This window comes from Eptatretus burgeri, chromosome 10 (genome assembly GCF_056783735.1).
Source record: "Eptatretus burgeri isolate ZD-2024b chromosome 10, Ebu_testis_v1, whole genome shotgun sequence".
Classification (NCBI taxonomy): Eukaryota; Metazoa; Chordata; class Myxini; order Myxiniformes; family Myxinidae; genus Eptatretus; species Eptatretus burgeri.
This window is the reverse complement of record NC_140970.1, coordinates 66,313,834-66,333,563: the sequence shown is the minus strand read 5'-3', so window position 1 is coordinate 66,333,563 and position 19,730 is coordinate 66,313,834. Positions and strand designations below refer to the sequence as shown.

The following is a 19,730-nucleotide window of genomic DNA, read 5'->3' as shown; positions in this document are numbered from 1 at the left end:
CCAAAATGGAGAACAAAGAGCTCCACGAACCAAGAAGAAGAAGAAGCCACCACTCGCAGCTCGAGCCGAGCGACCGGCTCAACTTCCTTCCAAGCAAAGCAGCTCGAAGCAAAAAGCTCTCCCGAGCCATGCAGAAGCCGAAGCTCACGGAACCATCAAAGCAAAAAGCCTCCTCTCGAGCCAGGCCGCAGCCGAAGCTCACTGAGCCAACCGAAGCAAAAAGCTTCCGAAGGCCTCAACCCTAACGCAAGCCAAGCAGGACCCGACGGTCTCCTGAACGGCTACTCTCTACTCCCTTCTCCAACTCTGCCCCCGAACAAAAAAAAAAAAAAAAAAAAAAAAAAGAGATCTCCTCTTATCCTTCCCTGCCCCCCCCCTCCTCCATGCCCGGCGTGACTCATGCCCTCGTGATCCACCCCCTGCTCAACCACGGGTGGGAGGGAGTTGTTGACATCATGAGTCACGGGACGGCAGGGTTCTTCCTCTTCGCAGAAGAGGGGAGGGATGTCTCCATTGTTCGTTCTCTAACTATTAAATCGATCCGCAGCGCATCTAAATCGATTTCTGAACATTTAAACAATGAAAGGTGAGCTATCTATGGAACAAGCACTTATCGACATAGCTGACTAAAGGAACCTGTATGTTGTGTGCAATAGAATTCCTAAATTCATAACAGTATATTGTTTGTATGACAAAGGCTCATTATGACAAGCAAGGATGAAATGTTTGAAAAGGTATGGAAGAAAAATAAATAAATAAATGAAAATTTTAACCCCTCGACACTTCCCAGTAATGCGTTAATTACCGTGCCTTCAGAAAGCATTCAAATCTTCAACTTTTGTCACATTTGATGTGTTACAACCTGAATTTAAAATGGATTAAATTGTAATTTTTTGTCACCGATCTCGACAAAATACCCTATTAATGACAAAGTGAAAACAAGTTTTTAGAATTTCTCATAAATTAAATTTAAAATGAAAATCTGAAATGTGTTGCATCAATAAATATTCACGCCCTTTGCTACGTCACTGCTAATTGAGATCAGGTACATCCAATTTCCTTTGATCATCCTCGAGATGTCTCGACAACTTGATTCGAGTCCACCTGCGGCCAATTCAATTGATTGGACATGATTTAGAAAGAAACACCTTTCTATACAAGTTCCCACAGTTGATGGTGCATATCAGAGCAGAAACTCTTACATAAAATCCAAAGAACTGTCTGTAGAACTCTGAGATAGATTTATGAGGAGGCATACATCTGGGGAAGGGTATAAAACAATTTCTGGAGGGTTGAAATTCTGAAGAGCAGAGTGAGCTCATCATTAGGATATGGAAAGAGTAATGAACTACCCTCACTCTTCCTCGAGCTGGTTGTCTGACCAAACTGAGCAACCAGACAAGAAAGGCCTTGGTTAGGGATATGGCCAAGAACCCAATGACCACTCTAATAGAACTACAGAATACCTTGGCTGAGACAGGAGAACATGCCAGAAGGACAACAGTCTCTGCAGTACCTCACAAATCTCGGCTTTATGAGAGTGGCCAGACAGAAGCCACTCCTACGAAAAAGGCACGTGACAGCAAAATGAAAATTGAACTCTTTGGCCTGAATGCAAAGCACCATGTCTGGCAGAAACTGATCACAGTTCATCACCCATCTAACAGCAATCTTACCGTGAAGCATGGTGGTGGCAGCATCATGTTATGGGGATGCTTTTCAGCGGCAGGAACTGGGAGACTTGTAAGGATGGAAGGAACAATGAATGGAGCCGAATACAGGCAAATCCTTGAGGAGAACCTGCTTCAGAGTGCAAAAGACCTCAGACTGTGGTGAAGTTTTTATGTTCCAACAGGAGAATGACCCCAAGCATAAAGCCAAAGCAATATTGGAATGGCTTCAAAACAAGAACGTGAAATTCCTTGAATGGCCCAACCAAAGCCGACACTTGAATCCCATTGAGAATCTGTGGAAAGACTTGACGATTGCTGTTCACCGACGCTCCCCGTGCAGCTTGACAGAGCTTGAGCAAATCTGCATCAGGAAGGATGGTAGAAAATCCCCAAATCCAGATGTGCAAAGTTGATACAGACATACCCAAGAAGAATCAAAGCTGTAATCGCTGCCAAAGGTACTTCCACAATGTATTTACTCGGGGAATAAATAGACGCAACATTTCAGCTTTCCTTTTTTAATCAATTTGTAAAACAATTCTAAAAACATGTTTTACACCTAAAAACATGTCATGATGGGGTATTTTGTGTAAATTGGTGACAAAATAAATCAAATTTAATCCATTTTAAATTCAAGCTGTAACACAACAAAACATGAAAAAAAAAGTCATGGGATGTGAAGACTTTATGAAGGCACTGTACATCTCATGTTACGACATGGATTCTTTATTATATTATAACATTCCATTATATTTTTAATCTAACAGGACATTTCCATTCCAAAAAAACAAAAACAATTTACAACAATATAGAATTTAACGTGTACAATGGTTAACAGCTGGGTCAACATCCCCAAGTGCCCACCTTTGTTGTCGAGCGTTTCTCCCGACGCTCACTTTCTTCCACCTCCATGTTTTCTATACCCGAATCAACATCCATCTGTGAACAGCTGGAATTGAAAATAAAAACAAAATACAAATGAATGATTTCCCACCCACCCTATACACCAATGTTAAAGCTCAATATACAAGCAATTAGTGAAGATGTGCAAAACTGAGAAGAGCTAGGAAGTAAGAGAATAAGATAAGAAGTCAGGCAACAACAAAAACATGGTGTGTTTCCAGTTACCCAATTGACCAGAATTTATAAAAACTCAAAGATTATTTATTTATCAATCGTATACCTCCCTTTGCCAGACAGCATCTCCAAAAAGGCAGCTACGACGATGACGTTTAGGCCTAAGTCACATTTGGCACGGCGGCCGTAGGGTCTACAAAATCTACGGCCACTAGCAATTATAAGGCGGCCGCAGTATTTCCACAGTCACACAATGTAGCAGTCGCATGTTTTTATTTTTCGGGGAGCCGCACGGCGTATTTATAAATTGTGGAGACCGAAAACGTGGGGGTGCCGTACGGTCTTTGATTTGATGTCGCACGGTGACCTTAGGGCGTCCCTGTGGCGGCTATAGAATTTTCAAGGCAGACGGCAAGGTTGCCTCAAGGTGCCAGCAAGGCGACCGCAGGGGGGCCCCAAGGCGAACGTGCAGCCAGACGGACGGTAACGAGTGGGTATATATACCAGCTCTTTTTTTACTGAAATAAAAATATAACAGTTCGGAATATACCAGTATATATAACTGAATATACTATAACTATAATATTTATAACTGAATATACCAGTTTGGAGTACGTATAGGCAAACACCTATACTCCAATCTCTAGCGGCAGCACACGGTGGATGCACGGTCGACGCAGACTGCCACGGAGGCTGTACGTAGGACGCACGGCGGGCGTAGGGGAACCGTGCGTCGACCCTGTGTTGCCCGCAGGTAGTCACACAGACCGCAAGGCCACCGTACGTTGAACACAGGGACGCCTTAGGACTACCCTATGGCGACCGTTGAAATAGTGCGGACGTCGTAATTTTTGGGGGGTTGGCAAAATTCATTTTTCATTGATAAGAGCCTACGGCAGCCGCACGAATAATGCAAGCCCACCGTACGCCCTACGTACGGTCGACGTGGAACACATCTACGTCACAGCTTGGCTTTTCAAATTGCTACGGCCAACATAGAAATGAAAAAAGTTATAACTCCGCGCTACAATTCCACGGCGACCCCTACGGCCTGTAAAAGATAGCCATATGGCGTAGGGCCACCCTGAGGCCACCTCAGAAACTCTGCGGCCACCGCACGTTTCTGTCAATTCAGGAGGGGTACGGCCGCCATATCCAAGCCGGAGAGCAAATGTGACTTAGGCTTTACTGTTACTTATACATGGGTGAACCTGCAGAATTTTTGAAAATAGGAAAGTAATGAGCAAAATGACTCCTTTCTGGGTTGGGGGTGGGGGGGGGGTCCAGGGACATTGCCTCCAGAAAATTTTGAAAAATTGATGTCAAAATATGCATTTTGGGGGTGATCCTGTAAAAATTGGTAACCAAAAAAAAAAAAAACACAATGCATAAGAAAGTGATATTTAGGGAATCGTTTTTAAAAAATTTATTTCACCTGAACATCCATTGCTGGGAAGATTATTTTCAGTTCGTTGGTACAGCATTTTTTTATCGTAATTTTAATGAATGCTGAATACCAGATACCTTTCCCGGAATATTTGTACAAGTGCTTTATAAAAGGGGGTGGGGGAGGTGTTGTGTCATGTAATGGAGAGGGTTTCTTGGAATCACCCTCGATCCAGTGTAAACCAGAGCATTCACTACCCCCTTATGTTTTTTGCGTATTTCTTTACTTGGCGGATCGGGACTCGTTCATGTCATGTCTGCCCAAAAGACCACGCATGGCACCTTCTGTTGTGCATTCGTGGCCATTTTGATTCAATTACATTTCCTGTATCAAGTCTCTCTCTATCGAGTGGAGCCTGTGGCTGCTGGTTGCATCATTGGTTGGGACACGGCTATGCCGCAGATGTAGTGTCCCCCTTACCAGTTCACTGGTGCTCATTTTGTCTACCTCGGAAGGATGACAGGTTGAGTCAACCTCCTGGTGTATTTTTAATTCAGCAGCCAACAGGGCTTGAACTCAGGACCCTGGGATCCCAAGCCGCCACCCTAACCACAAAGCCAACACCAGTGTTCCTGTATCAAGTGGGTTTTCATTATATCGGATCACGAGTGTATTTTATTTACCTGCCAGTTTTCATGCCCATCTGTCTTTTGTCCAACGATTCTCAGTTTTCGTCATGCTATGCCTTTTTATAATAAACAGTTGTTCGTGTGGTGACCAGCCGTTGCAGATTTAGCATGCGAGAAACCATTTTGGCATGGCTTTAATGACAAATCCCCAGGCGAGGTTAAAATTGGTAATGCTCTCTTAAAAACAATAAAATAAAAATAAAAAGGCACCAGTGTAACTAACAATTCTAACCACCCCCAACAGCAGGGGTCCGAAAACACACACCACGTCACACGTACAAGGGAAAAGTTGCAAGTCGTAATAAACAAATGCATTTTAAAATTTTGATTTTATTTGCACTCATCACACACTAGTTCCCTGTACCTGGTACAATGTTCTCATCTGCACTCCTCCCCCTAGTGACACCAAGTTGAGAGCCTGATGGATTTATTTAATGGGATGGTGCAGCACAGGCATGATGGGCCAAATGGCCTCCTGCATCAAAGTTCCTGAAGATTTATTGGTCTTGTATCGATATGGTGACAAACATCATGTTGACCATCATGTTTTGCAGTGGAATAGTGTCTTTATTTCATGCAATGTAAAGACAGCACTGGTATTTTCCATGAGGTTCATGGGAGCGAATGGTGATTGTGGGGAGGGGGGGAGGAATCCAACAATGGACACCATTTCTGTATTTACCAACATAGACAGATGTTCTGCCTAGTGGACGTCTGATCACGGTAAGCTTGCAAGCTTTTTCACCTGGCAAACTTCTACAAAAATCTCATAAAAACTACCGTGGGAGTAATTCAAGTAATTATGGTCATGACATATAAGCATTACACCCCATCCGGATGAAATGGGTAAAGAAACGAATCAGCATATCAAAATAGCACCTCAATTCCCTATAATCACGGCATGTTTATCTGACGACAAAAATACAGAAACCTCCATATGGGTCTTTACAAAAATACGGATTTCTATACACATAAGGAAGAGTTTCACCCAAGGGTGATAGTTTCTTTAAATGTCAATTTCAGGGCAGAAAAAAAAAAAAAACTTGGAAAACGTAATGGTGTCAACAACTATTTTAGAATAATTATTATTTCCCACATCTGTCATGCCTGACAACTTCCTTCACGAGCACGGCCCAAAGGCAACCTGGATTGTGGGGATCGACATCAATCTTGGTTTATCTGTTTTGGATATTTCATCATTTTCCAGAAAGTTCACTAGGAATCAGAGAGATGATTTGAAGTGCAAAAATCGTCAGCATTTGACTTTCTAATGGATTCCTCAAAACAGACAAACACATCCTGCCATTGCCAAAACTTCGCAAGTAAGTGCGGCCGATGAGGCACATTGCATTACAAAAGGAACGCAAAAGACTAATCTATTAACGACTAGTTTTTCTAAAGAAGATGTGAGCATCTTGGGAGGCCAGATGGGTTCAACGCATCTTGCCTCTTCAATTCCTATAATAATATACTTCAAATCACACTTTATTATAATAATAAACTCCAAAATCCATTTTCAAAGAAAAAATACATGACTTTAACAAGAACACATTTTTTTTGTATCGAATGTCAAAGCTTATGGATGAGGACACAACTGAAAAAAATGGAACAGTGTGGATTGTGGGGTGGGGGGGGGGTGAAAAATACACCAACAGCAGGGTTGAGGGACAAAATAGAGGAAGACAAGTAGAGGTACATTCAAAGTCCACAGCCCCCATGCCAAATAAATAAATAAATGAATCCTCCAGCAGACAACATTGCCGGGGTATTTTCTGCGCCCGGTGATGCCGTCTTGCAGCATATGGAGACAGAATTGGGAAGGAGCGCTGTCCAATAATTGATTAATTGCATAATTAAGATAAATAAATAAATAAATCACTGAATAATTAATTTCTTAATCAACTGGTGAATAGCATCCCAAAACCACCACCGTTTCATCCGAATCTAACTTTCTGAAAAATCAAGTAATTCATCGAAAAATTATTAATCAATTGAATAATCAAAAAATGAAAAAAAAATGCTTTTGCCAAAGCATGTCTTCACTTTTGTCCCCAAATTTCAGCTTCCTATCAAAGGATGGCTCAGATATCACCCAGACGGCGTACAAACAAGCAAACAAGAAAGAAAACAAACAAACGGAGTAAAAACCGAGTACTCCCTTCCTTCGGCACCCAGCGATGACGTCACGAATCACCTGGATTTGGAATTGGGAAGGAGCGGTGTACAATATGGAGAAATAAGGGATATTGGGAAAAATTAGGGCGAGGGGAGGACACAGGGAGGTGAACAAGATCTCAAAATAACTTCAAACTTGGAAAAAGGTGGACTTGGGAAGGGCTAATGGGAGTAGAAAAGAACATGGTTGTTGATGATGAATGGTCCAAGATTATAGAGAACATCAGTCTTGTAGCCCTGGAGGAAAGAATAAGTTTGAAGAAATTAAGGGTTAGTTCCACAGGTGGGGTACAAAAAAAAGAAAGAAAGAAAGCAAAAAAATGTAACGAAAGAGTGGAGATGAGTAAGGATTCTGGACTTTGGGAGTTTCACCAGAAGGGGATTGATGGAGGACCGCATGTGCCCTGCAGAAGCATAGGAGAGGGGAGGACAAAGCACAGAAAGAGCAGAGGGTACAAGACCAGAAAGGAGGCAGTAGAAGAAAAGAGGCAGTAGAAGAAAGGAGTCCACCGACCTGTCTGTGATGTGAAAATGATACGCCCAGACTCAGCTTCATCACCGGAAGTTCCAAATGATATTGAAGCCAAAGCCGAGAAAGGTGAGAGACAGGGGCACCGGTACAGCGGGGAGAGCAATACTCCACCAAACTGCAGATGAAGGTATTGCAAGTGGATAAAGGTTAAGGTGTGCCAAAGAAAGATTTTGCACGACAGAGGGTGCCCAGTCAGCGACTGTCATTAGTGGCCAACTTAGCAGTGCGATTTGCCAAAGAAAGACCATGGCTGATAGGAAGACCCAAAACTGTCTGAACTTCTTAAAGAGGATTGTAAAGAAAGTAGATGGGAAGGTTTACCGAATGATCCATTCGGAGAAACAGAGTGAGAGGGAGAGATTTGTCATGACTGAAAGATACATTCTAAGTGTTTCACCAGTTCATGATTCTATCAAGATCTGCAGAGAGGGATGAGGATGGGGTGAGAGGTACTACAGTGGTTCCCATCGTGTGCTGCCTTTTTGGTTGCTGGTTGCATCATTGGTCAGGGGCATGGCTATGCCGCTGATGCAGTGTTGCTATTACCAGTATACTGGTGCTCATTTCACCGACATCAGAAGGATGACAGGCTGAGTCAACCCCTGTTGTTAATTCAGTGGCCAACGGGGCTCAAATTCAGGACCCAAGGATCCTAAGCCACCACCCTAACCGTTAAGCCAACACCAGACTGTGCTACAGTGGTGAGAAAAAGTTTATGAACCCTTTAGAATTTTCTGTATTTCTGCAGAAATTTAACCGAAAATGTGATCAGATCTTAATCCAAGTCCGAATAATAGATTAAGAGAACCTGATTAAATAAATAGCATCTTATTGTCAGAAAGGCCAATAAACCTATGATGTAAATTAAAGTTGAGGCAGGGGCTTTAACCCTGGTGCTGTTATCCAAACTCTTCATGCTTTCAATTGGCTATGACTGCGGTCCATCACCACTGCTACCGGGGATGAGTTGGATTCATAGTCATCTGCTACGAGGAGAATTGGCAACCGAGCCTAATGAGCTTCTCCTACCCATTGGTGTTACATCAGAGTTTTCCTTCTCTGAGTCTTACTCCAAAATGGACAACCCACAACACAGTGGGGAAAGAGGTTTTATGGCACCTGTGACTTGCCAGGTGATTGCATCATTGGTTATTCAAAAGATTGATAAGGATAACCATTCCACCAGTTCACCAACTTCACCCTCAACAATCACTGCCAGATTGTCCCCGACTGCTTACGCAGTTGACCCTTATGTCCAAGGGTCATTCCACGATCCGCAACCTGTGGACGGGGATGGTCGCCCCCAGTGTTCTCATATGAAAACACATCTTCCACCTGTTTTTATTGTTGTGCAATGATGGTTGAGAAATAGCACACACAACAAAAAAAATAATAATAATAACAATAATTTTTAAAATTCTACATTTTTATTTATTGATTGAGCAAAATGATCCAACAATCAATTTCTTTGTCAGAAAAAGTATGTGAACCTTGACATTTAGTAACTGGTGGCACCCCCTTGAGCAGCAATAACTTAAACCAAACGTTTCCTGCAACTCTTGATTTGTCATGCACATCAGCATGTAGGAATTTTGGCCCATTACTCCTTACAGAACTGCTTCAACTCAGATATTTGTGAGCTTTCTTGCATGAGTTGCTCGCTTCAGGTTTTGCCACATTTCAATTGGGTTAAGGTCTGGACTTTGACTGACTTTGCCATTCCAAAATGCAAAATTTCTTCTGCTTCAACCATTCTGTTACAGATTTACTTGTGTGTTTAGGATCGTTGTCTTGCTGCATGACCCACTTTCTGTTAAGCTTCAGCTCACGGATGGATGCCCTGACATTCTCCTGTAGAAGTTGCGAGTGCAATCCAGAAATCATGGTTCCGTCAATGATGGCAAGCTGTCCAGGTCCTGAGGCAGCAAAGCAGCCCCAAACCATGATACTCCCACCACCATGCTTTATGGTTGGGATGAGGTTCTTATGTTGGAATGCAGTGTTTGGTTTTTGCCAAACATGACATTTTTCATTTAAGCCAAAAAGTTCCACTTTTGATTCATCTGTCCACAGAACATTCTTCCAATAACCTTCTGCATCATCCAGGTGGTCTTTGCAAAGCTTGAGATTGGTGGCAATGTTATTCTTGGAGAGCAGTGGTTTCCTCCTTGTTATCCTCCAATGCACAGCATTCTTTTTCAGCGTTTTCCTGATGGTGGATTCTAACACTGACAACCAATGCAAGAGAGACCTGCAGATCCTTAGCGGTACCCTGGGGTTCTTTGTGGCCTCCTGGATTACTATAAGTCTTGCTCTGAGTGATTTTCGTTGGACGACCACTCCTCGAAAGAGTAATAATAGTGTTTAATTGTCTCCATTTGCACACGATCTGCCTGACAGTGGATTGGTGGAGCCAAACATCCTTAGAAATGATTTTATAACCCTTTCCAGACCAATGAGCAGACAATTATTTTTCTGAAGTCCTCAGAAATTTATTTTGATCGGGGCATGATACGCTTCCACAAACCTATGTGGTGAAGACCAGGCTGTGATGGTGATGAACAAAATTTATGTTTTTCATGCAGGGCAGAGCTACTCAAACTCGTTCCTGAATGTCATCCCATTGATTGAAACACCTAACTGTAATTATCCCATTAATCGAGCTGATTAACCTCGAGGTTCACATACATTTTATGACAAAGAAATTGAATGCTAGAACATTTTGCTTAATAAATAAATGAAAAGTGGATTTTTTGTGTGCTATTTGGTTAATCAAGTTGGTTTTATCTATCATCAGGACTTTGATGAAGATCTGATCACATTTTAGGTAAAATCTATGCAGAAATACAGAAAATTCTAAAGGGTCCACAAACCTTTTCTCACCACTGTATGGCAAAGGGTGGAGTCATCAACAACGAGCAGATTTTGCAAAGAAAATGTTCATAAAGACAAGGAATAGGACTGGTCCAGAACACTACCTGGCAGGGAGAGAGAGAAAGGAGATGAGAAGACCACGTTGAGAGCTACATGTTGGCTACAAGAGTAGAGGAAGTCAGTAAGCCATAGGGTGGCCTTGGATGCCATAAGCAGAGAGTTTGGAGTGCAAAGCAGGATACCAGACTGTCGAATGCTTGTGATATCTCTTGAGAGATGGCCTTGATTTTTATGTCTGACACTTTATGTCTGCCTTGGTCCATTGTTGGAAGAGTAAAAGAAGCATTTCCAAGATAGAGTCCCAATGCAAGAACTGAATCAGAACTGACGATCTGAGATCAAATGGAGATAAGAAAGGATATGATATCAACTGCAATTATGGATTTCATGACCTTGCTGATGTTTGGAAGCAACCTCAGAGGTCAAGTTAAGTGGGTCGGCTTTTGCACCATGTTTATGTAATGCCGAGATGATGGCTCACTTCCAAGCAAGTGGAAGATGACCGAGGGCAACTGAGAGGGTGAACCAAAATTATATTTTGGTGAAGATCGAGATCCAGACATGGATACGAGAATTTTTTTATTTTTTAAGCAATTCTTCACCATTGGGGGATGGCCAAAACCGATAAATAGTAATTTCAAAAAGTTGCAGACAGATTATGAAAAATTTTGTGGATGAGTGTGTAGGTGACAAGAACGAGACAATCAGATTTTAGTTCAGGTCCAGATCCATATTTGGCTCATCAGTGGAACAGAAAACATAAACCTTTCAGCCTGGTGGGGGTATGAGCCCCACTGAATGCCATTCTAATTATTCTATGCAATGAACGTAATTTTTTTTTTTTTAAACAGGATGCAAAGTTGGCATTCATCTCTTGCAGAAGTTAAGGCTCAATATAGGGCTTAAAATACATTCACTGGTCCCTTGTGATATCAGTCTCCAAGTTATTTTCGGATGTGCCAAGAGGTTCCAAGTGGTTCGATGGAGAGCAAATGCAAGATTAGCCAAATTCATTCAGGCCAGTTACAACTTTCTGTTTGACAAAGAGATGCTCCCTCATGAGTCGTTTCAACAGATCTCAACAATGTATTTTACCTGGTAAATGAAAAACCTTTACCAAATGGGTTTTCATAGTTGTTCAAAACCTTGAGGTCAACATAGAATGGCTCTCAACATATTGTGGACTCAAAATTTCACAAATAATTCATATTTCTCAATATGAACTGCTGCAAATTGCGTGCACTTCTCATCAACTTGTTTGTCTGCTTTCTCAGAAATGTTTTTTTTGTTGTTTTTGTCTTCTTTTCCCTCTCCAGGGTCTTGCAACCAGTTATAAACAGAAGAAACTAGAGGGGAGCACTCGGGAGAGTGCAAAACCTCCGCCGCCAATACTGCTGGGTCACTCAAGTGAACCTTATATCTTATTCATTAAATATGATGTCAACAGTGCTGACAGTTATAGTTCTTTTCTCCATTTTTTTTTTGGGGGGGGGGTAACAATTTTTTTGGGGGGTTGGAAATCACTTAAACCATGTAGAAATACAAAAAAATTCTCTATTTTTGGGGGGAGGGGGTAACAATTATTTTGGGGGGGGTTGGAAATCACTTAAAACATGCAGAAATGCAAAAAAAAAAAAATTCTCCAACAATTTTTTTTTGGGGGGGGGGGACCAAGTCCAAAATTTAACGGCATGATCTTTGGACCATACCTAATCCCCCCACCAAGTTTCGTCAAAATCCGTCGAGTTTTTCCGTAATACTGTTCACAAACAAACAGAAAGGGGTGAAAACAGTAACCTCCATCCATCTTCGAAGATGGCGGAGGTTAACTAGAGGGGGAGCACTCGGTAGAGTGCAAAACCTCCGCTGCCAATACTGCTCGGTCACTCAAGTGAACCTGATATCATATTCATTCAATTTGACGTCAACAGTGCTCACAGAGTTATAGTTTGCAACTTTCCCTTTTACATACTCAATTCATTCGTCATAACTAGATTCATTGAGACAGAAATTGATTTTACGTGGGTATATCCACCTGAAGTTCCAAAATCAGCCGCAATTATAATTTTGGCATGTTTTTTTGTTGGAAATCACTTATAACATGTAGAAATGCAAAAAAAAAAATCGAAATTTTGTTGAAAAAAAAAAAGTTGCAAAATTGTTTTTTTTTTCTCTAAAAAATTTTTTTGGGGGGGGGTTGGAAATCACTGAAAACATGTAGAAATGCAAAACAAAAATTCAAATATTTTTTCAAAATGGCCGCCATAGCGGCCATATTGGACTTTGGACCAAGTCCAAAATCTAATGGCATGATCCTTGGACCATACCTAATACCCCCACCAAGTTTCGTCGAAATCCGTCGGGGAGTTTTTCCGTAATACTGTTCACAAACAAACAGAAAGGGGTGAAAACAGTAACCTCCGATGGCGGAGGTTAAAAATACACGCCATCACACTCAAACATTTTCCTCGCACGTGTGTAACATATAAATATATCCAAATCCATAGCACCGCAAAATTGCAGTGTCCACTAAGGCAACATGAAAATAACTCAACCTCTTAATTTTCCACATTTCTTTGATCTCTTCTCAAAGCTGAATCAGAAGATCTGAATGGAACTCTCCAGTGATTCATAAACTGCAATAAAACACCTTCTGGATCTCAAAAATAGAAACAATCACCTTTCCTGTTGATGATTTTGACTTGAATCTTTTGAGAGATGGAGTTTGGGTGTGCTTCATAACATAGTGTGCACAATAATTCTGTTAAGAGTTGGAGTTCAGGATAGCAGAGCAAGGCTATTCGATTTCAAGAAGGCAAACCTTGAGGGTATGATAAGAGAGCTAGGTGATGTAGATTGGGAGAGGCTAACAAAATGTGTAGAGTGCAGAGTAGGTAAATTCCAATGAGATGTAACATCAAATGCAGAAAGAAAGCAGCATAGTTGAACAGAGGTAAGCAGAATAATTAAGGATACAAGCAGAAGACATTTATCAGGTACAAAATAATAGGACTGGTGTCAGACTCGTATAAATAATCGGGGTAAACAGAGGCAAGTTGAGAAAATAACTTGGCAAGCCAAAATAATACGAGAAAGACATGGCCAACAATATTTTAAACATAACAAGGGATTATTTAAGTGCATTCTGGGTAAATATGCCTGGTGTTGGCTTAATGGTTAGGGTGGCGGGCTTTGGATCCTCAGGTCCTGAGTTCAAATCACGCTCAGCTATTTAATTAATACCAGGTGGGGTTAACTCGGCCTGTCATCCTTCCGAGGTCGGCGAAATGAGTGCCAGCATGCTGGTATACTGTGTCGGAGTGGCGACCCGTCCAGGATTGTGCCCAATAGCCAAGGAGACTGCTTACGCAGGACCAACGCTCTGCAGAGTATGGTCCCAATCTCCTCCTCATCCTTTGCGGTAAATAACAGGTTCAGACAATTGTGGGCCCATTGAGGAATAGCACAGGGAGTGTTTAGTGAGGAAAGTGAGATGGCAGGCTTGTTAAAAAGGTATTTTGCTTCAACATTTACCCAAGAACAGTTAAGGGATTTACCAAATGTTGAGCCCATACATCATGGAGGTGAGGAAGGGCTTTTAGAGGAGATCCAGGTCAGAAGGTAAGAAGAAAAGAAAGATAAGAGGATAAAACTCTGGAGCCAAATGGTATGCATCCAAGAATATTGAAGGAGGTGGTGAAGATCATGGTTAACAAATTTATTGGAGTTCAATGAAGCAGTTTCTGATTTGGTGGATGAGGGAAGTGCAGTGGATGTCACATATCTAGAATTTCAGAAGGCATTTGATAAGGTGCTACGTAGAAGGGTATAGCCAAGGTGAGTGTTTGTGGAGTGGCTGGTCAGGTTGCAAACTGGATTGGAAACTGGATTAGTGAGAGGAAGCAAAGGGTGGCTGTGAATGAGAGGATGTCTGGCTGAGAGAATGCAAGTAGTGGGGAACCTCAGGGATCAGTACTCGGACCATTATTATTCATCATTTAAATCAACAAATTGGATAGTGGGGTTAAGAAGTGTCGGCTTTCCAAACTTTCAGCTGACACAATGCTTGGAGGTAAGGTAGATAATAGAGGGGGTCGTGATCAGATTCAGGAAAGTTTCTGATACTTTAATGGATTTGGTAAAAGATTGGCAGGTACAATTTAAAGAAATGTAAGGTGCTGGGGATGGGTATGAAAAATGAAAATAGGGATTACATGATGCAAGGGGCAGTCTTGGATCATGTCAAAGAAAAAGGATTGGGGGTGGTAACAGATAACAGGGGCAGGGGGTGGACAAACAGGCAGCACAGTGCCAGGCAGCTATCAGTAACGCTGACAGGGTTTGAGGTTGTATTCACAGAGGGGATAAATTATAAATCAAAAGAGGTAGTGTTAACACTTTCGGAATTTAGTGAGGCTTCATCGAGAATGTTGTGCACAGATTTGGTCAATGCATCTAGGAAAGAAGGGCATTGCTGTCATAGAGAGGGACAGCAAAGAGAAACTACATCTAGATTCCAGGGCTGGCTAGACTTAGTTACGAGGAGCGGCTGAACGAGTTGAGATGTTACACAAGAAAGGAAGCAATTATGGGATCTGAGAGAGAGATTAAAGAGAATGAAGAGCATAAACAAAATAAATGCAGTAAGATTTTTCAGCACAATAGGGACGGTGGGAGCACCAGGGACCACAGCCTGAGAGCAAGGATGACAGTAAGACAGGTGGGGTGGTAGAGGGAGGGAAGATGGGGATTTCCTTCAGAGAGTAGTTAATGCATGGAATGGTCTCCCTCGAAAGGTAGTGCAAGCAGAAACAAAAGAAGCAATAAATCTGAATGGGATAAAATACCTTGAAGCATTGGAAATAGAGTACATGGACATCACAGGTCTGGTGGGTCGCTTAGGTTACAGATGGGTGACTTTATACAAATGCGATTGTGTCAAGGTCTGAGAGGATCTCAACAAAAAGTGGCTGCCATTAGAGTATCTGTTCATCCTTCACCCAGCAATGATCATCCAGCATGACTACCAACCACCCCCACCCCAATGCCCACCAAAAAGAACAAGGAGGGGTGGCAGGGGATGGGGAGGACCAAGCAGGGGTGGTGGGGGTTGGGGGAGGGGGGGGACAAGGAGGGGTGGCGGGGGTCGGGGGAACAAGGAGGGGTGGCGGGGGTCGGGGGAACAAGGAGGGGTGGCGGGGGTCGGGGGAACAAGGAGGGGTGGCGGGGGTCGGGGGAACAAGGAGGGGTGGCGGGGGTCGGGGGAACAAGGAGGGGTGGCGGGGGTCGGGGGAACAAGGAGGGGTGGCGGGGGTCGGGGGAACAAGGAGGGGTGGCGGGGGTCGGGGGAACAAGGAGGGGTGGCGGGGGTCGGGGGAACAAGGAGGGGTGGCGGGGTCGGGGGAACAAGGAAGGGTGCGGGGTCGGGGGAACAAGGAAGGGTGCGGGGTTCAGGGAGACAAGGAGGGGCGGCGGGGGTCGGGGAGACAAGGAGGGGTGGCGGGGGTCGGGGAGACAAGGAGGGTTGGCGGGGGTCGGGGAGACAAGGAGGGTTGGCGGGGGTCAGGGAGACAAGGAGGGGTGGCGGGGGTCAGGGGGACAAGGAGGGGTGGAAAATGTGAACAAATGTCCAACTGTTTCAGTTTGCTGCCAAAGTAAAATAACCATTTTTAAAAAAAATTGATGACACTATACTGTACAATACAGCTGATTGTACGATTGGGTAATTCTGCAATATTATGAAACAATATTTGAAGACATGCTTGATGACACAATTCATAATAATTTAATGAAAACAAGTCAAATAATTTCATGGCAAGGTCAAACAATGTGATAAAAAAAGCGGTGCTCTTTCATCGACATGGCTGGAGAGGCATATTGGTTCAACAATATTATTTTCAATAAAAACAAAAAAAATACTTCAGGCCATTGCAAAATTATAAATGAAAGGCAGGTGTAAATGAAATTAATGACAATAAAAGGGGAAATGAAAGTTGTAAGTACAAGACACACAAAGGGTTACGCCCCCCCCCCCAAAAAATATACTCATACAAAATCGATAGATAATTATTAGTCAGAAATAGAAATAATACTTATGTGTTATGTGTATTACGCAAGTAATCCCAACTATTGTTCAAGTGTGTGGACCACATCGATGTGTTAATTGCAAAACCATGAGAGTAAAGAACTTTAATCGAAGCAATAGCTCACATGATACTTGGAAAATGAATGACAGCTCGACGAAAACGTCTCACCTTTTGTCTGCCGATGCCCCATCGATTTCCATGCTTTGTGAGCGGGAGAACATGTGAGTGCGAGACTCTCCAGAAAATGGAGGGGAGCATCCGAAGGAAGCACTCTGGTCGAACCCAGCTGAAGCTGTGGATAAGAAGAAACAATTAAGGAAGGCCACTTCATGGAGCTCATTCTGGAGAACCACACCTAATCTTTGCAGGAAAAACAGAACAATCACTTTGAATCGAGGAATCGCTTGCATGATTTTTAATCAGGTTTACAGATGCTGACACTGGTTGGTTGAGATTTGTTTGGAATCGAGATTCATCCAAATCATCTTGCCTGTGGCGATGATGGGAGAGGTGATGGAAGACAGGCTGCCATGAGGCCCCTCGCTTAGGGATTCGTTCGCCGACACGGAAATCAGCGTGTCCATTTCTCCGACAACTGGGGACGCCGTTACTATTGCGATGGGAGAAGACGAGGGAAGGTTCTCTTGTTGTGGTGATGTTAATGGCGTCGTGGGTTGGGACATTTGGCCTAACCTAGCCAAGCGTCGTCGACGAATCTACAGGACAAGGGGTTAGATTTATAAAACATCAAGGAAAAAAATAAACAATTCTATCTAGATCACATGCAAATGGAATAGCATCGATAAAACTCATGGGTTTCAATATTCAGAAAATCATAATCATAAGCAGAACCATAGCAATATATGCAAATAAAAGCAAAAGACAATTATGGTCAAGGAGACCACTCTCCCACCCCAACCCCCCCTCCCCCTCAAACGCACCAAAACAAGCAGTCATAGACTGGTACTTACGAAATCGTCAACTTGACCTCTGACCTTGTTTAATAAAAGCTGTCTCTCGAGAAGGTAGCGACGCAAACCAGAAGTTTCTACGATGATTCTGTACCAAACCATCAAAAATCGAATGTTTTGGATGTTTGACCTCACTGTGACCTTGACCTTTGATCGATTTTGACCAAAATCTAATCAGCGCTAGCCATCACCCTGCTGAACCACGTGGTTAATTTGACATTGGTCGCTTCTTCCGTTCGAGTTATCTGTACCAAACCATCAAAAATCGAATATTTGACCTCACTGTGACCTTGACCTTTGACCGATTTTGACCAAAATCTAATGAGCACTCGGCATCACCCTCCTGAATCACGTGGTGTAATTTGACATTGGTAGCTTCTTCCGTTCTCGAGTTATCGTGCCTACAAACAAACAAACAGAAACGGAAGTCATTAATATACTTACGAAATCTAAAGATTTCGTAAGTAATAAAATAACTTCAGCAAGCAGTCCTTTCGGTGTTATCAGCTTTTGAATGAAACAAACTCCTTGCCACCGAAAGAATAAAATGCCAAAGACTGGCATAATATTGTTACGGCTGTGGAAATTCGCATTACACCATAAAGGGCCCGTAGATGAGATATCTTGATAGGTGCATGTGTAGTTAGCCCTAACCCGTTGTCTAGAGGGAATTTATGTGATTCATCTGGGCTGCGACGCTTTGAGTCAGTCGTTTTTATTTTTCTATCTTTTATTTCAAACACACAACATTTCAACAACCACGCCATCCCCATCACAGTGCCAACCACGCCACCTCCGCCATCTACGCTACCACATCTTCGCCACTCGCCATTCAACAGGCTCCGTGCGGTTACGATCTCCGCGGAGGGACAAACAAAAACCAACAAGGACGCTCGGTGGGCTTTTCCCGCCTGTTTCTTCCGTTGACTTCCCCGCGCTTGGAGTGGGAGGATAGGCGATGCAGGTCAAAGGTCAGAGGTCATGTGAAGGTGGGGCCTCTTTTTGGGGGAATAATTCCCTGGCTCAGAGCCAAAAAACTGACTCCCACGGCCCCCGGACGGAGCGGGGTGGAGGTAAAGGGTGAGGGCACGTCCCCTTCGAGAAGCTTCTCCAAGAAGCTCGAAGGGAGGTGGGGCCGAAAACGGGGCGGGGCGGAAGGGCGGAGTCCCGCGCGATAAAAGACGGACATGGGCGGGCGCAAAAACGCTCCCTGAAAAAAGCTCCCCGAGAGGCTCCCAAAAAGAAGGTTTCCTAAAAAGCTCCCTGAGAGGCTCCCAAAAAGGTTTCCTCAAAGGCTACCTCTTCATCTTTGCTGGTGGTTCGGATGGTTGGTCATCAGGAAGAGGTCCTGCGCCCGCGCCTTGGCGAGCGGGCCTGGCACAAAGGCACGGACGGGAGACGCGGCAGCGCCCGTTGCGAGGTGGACCTGTGCGTCCGGACGGGGAGTGCCGGAGAGGGTTCGCCGGCCGCTAGAGAGGTCGTGGCCAGGCGCGACCACGCTGACGGTCGCGGGAGAGGGACTCACCAGAGACAAAAGGGAAGTCGCGACTTTCTTTCTTTCTTTTCTTTGGGGTTTTGGTGTGAATGTCCGTGGGTGGCGCCAGTCTGGCTAAAGTAGAACTGTTTAAGTGTTGCTGTGTGTACGCGTATTCGGTTGTAGCTCTGCATCGTTGCTTTTATTGTTCTGGTTATATATATATATATATATATATATATATATATATATATATATATATATATATATATATATATATATATATATATATATATATATATATATATATATATATATATATATATATATATATATATATGTGTGTATTATGATTGTGTATTGCTGTAAATACGTGCTTGTCTGTGTGTGCGTGTGAATAAAATGCTTGCTTGTTGAACTGTGCCCGCTCTGCTTCATCTCTTTTCCTCTTTTATTGACCCTCCATCCTGCTTCACGTAAAGGGTTCGTAGTGGGCTTAATACGCCCGGTAATTAATCGGAACCGTCGAGGTCGACAATAACACCACTCGGTTATCACTGTCGCACGGAACGGACCGCTTAAGCGGATCGTGTCCGGAGTCGGCCTGTGACGTGGTACGATCGCCCCGTCGACCATCCGCGCAGGTACTGAGGTGGATCGAATTTGGCGAGCAACCCTATCCTGCGCGGGTGGGCATTTGGCACGGTCATGGTGGGGTTAAACCCTCACCCG

The 19,730-nt window shown here is 43.4% G+C and overlaps 1 protein-coding gene across 3 annotated transcripts in view; it reads right to left on the bottom strand.

The window, feature by feature from the left end:
• UBE4B (ubiquitination factor E4B) overlaps positions 1 to 19,730 on the bottom strand; it is a 164,487-nt gene that overhangs the window by 134,089 nt on the left and 10,668 nt on the right. For all 3 annotated transcript variants that reach the window (XM_085898768.1, XM_085898770.1, XM_085898771.1), the window contains exons 2-4: positions 17,044 to 17,269; positions 16,722 to 16,845; positions 2,538 to 2,622 (exon numbers count right to left, since the gene is read on the bottom strand). In XM_085898768.1, the coding sequence (XP_085754894.1) occupies positions 2,538 to 2,622; positions 16,722 to 16,845; positions 17,044 to 17,269 (435 nt within the window). The remainder of the gene's footprint in view (positions 1 to 2,537; positions 2,623 to 16,721; positions 16,846 to 17,043; positions 17,270 to 19,730) is intronic.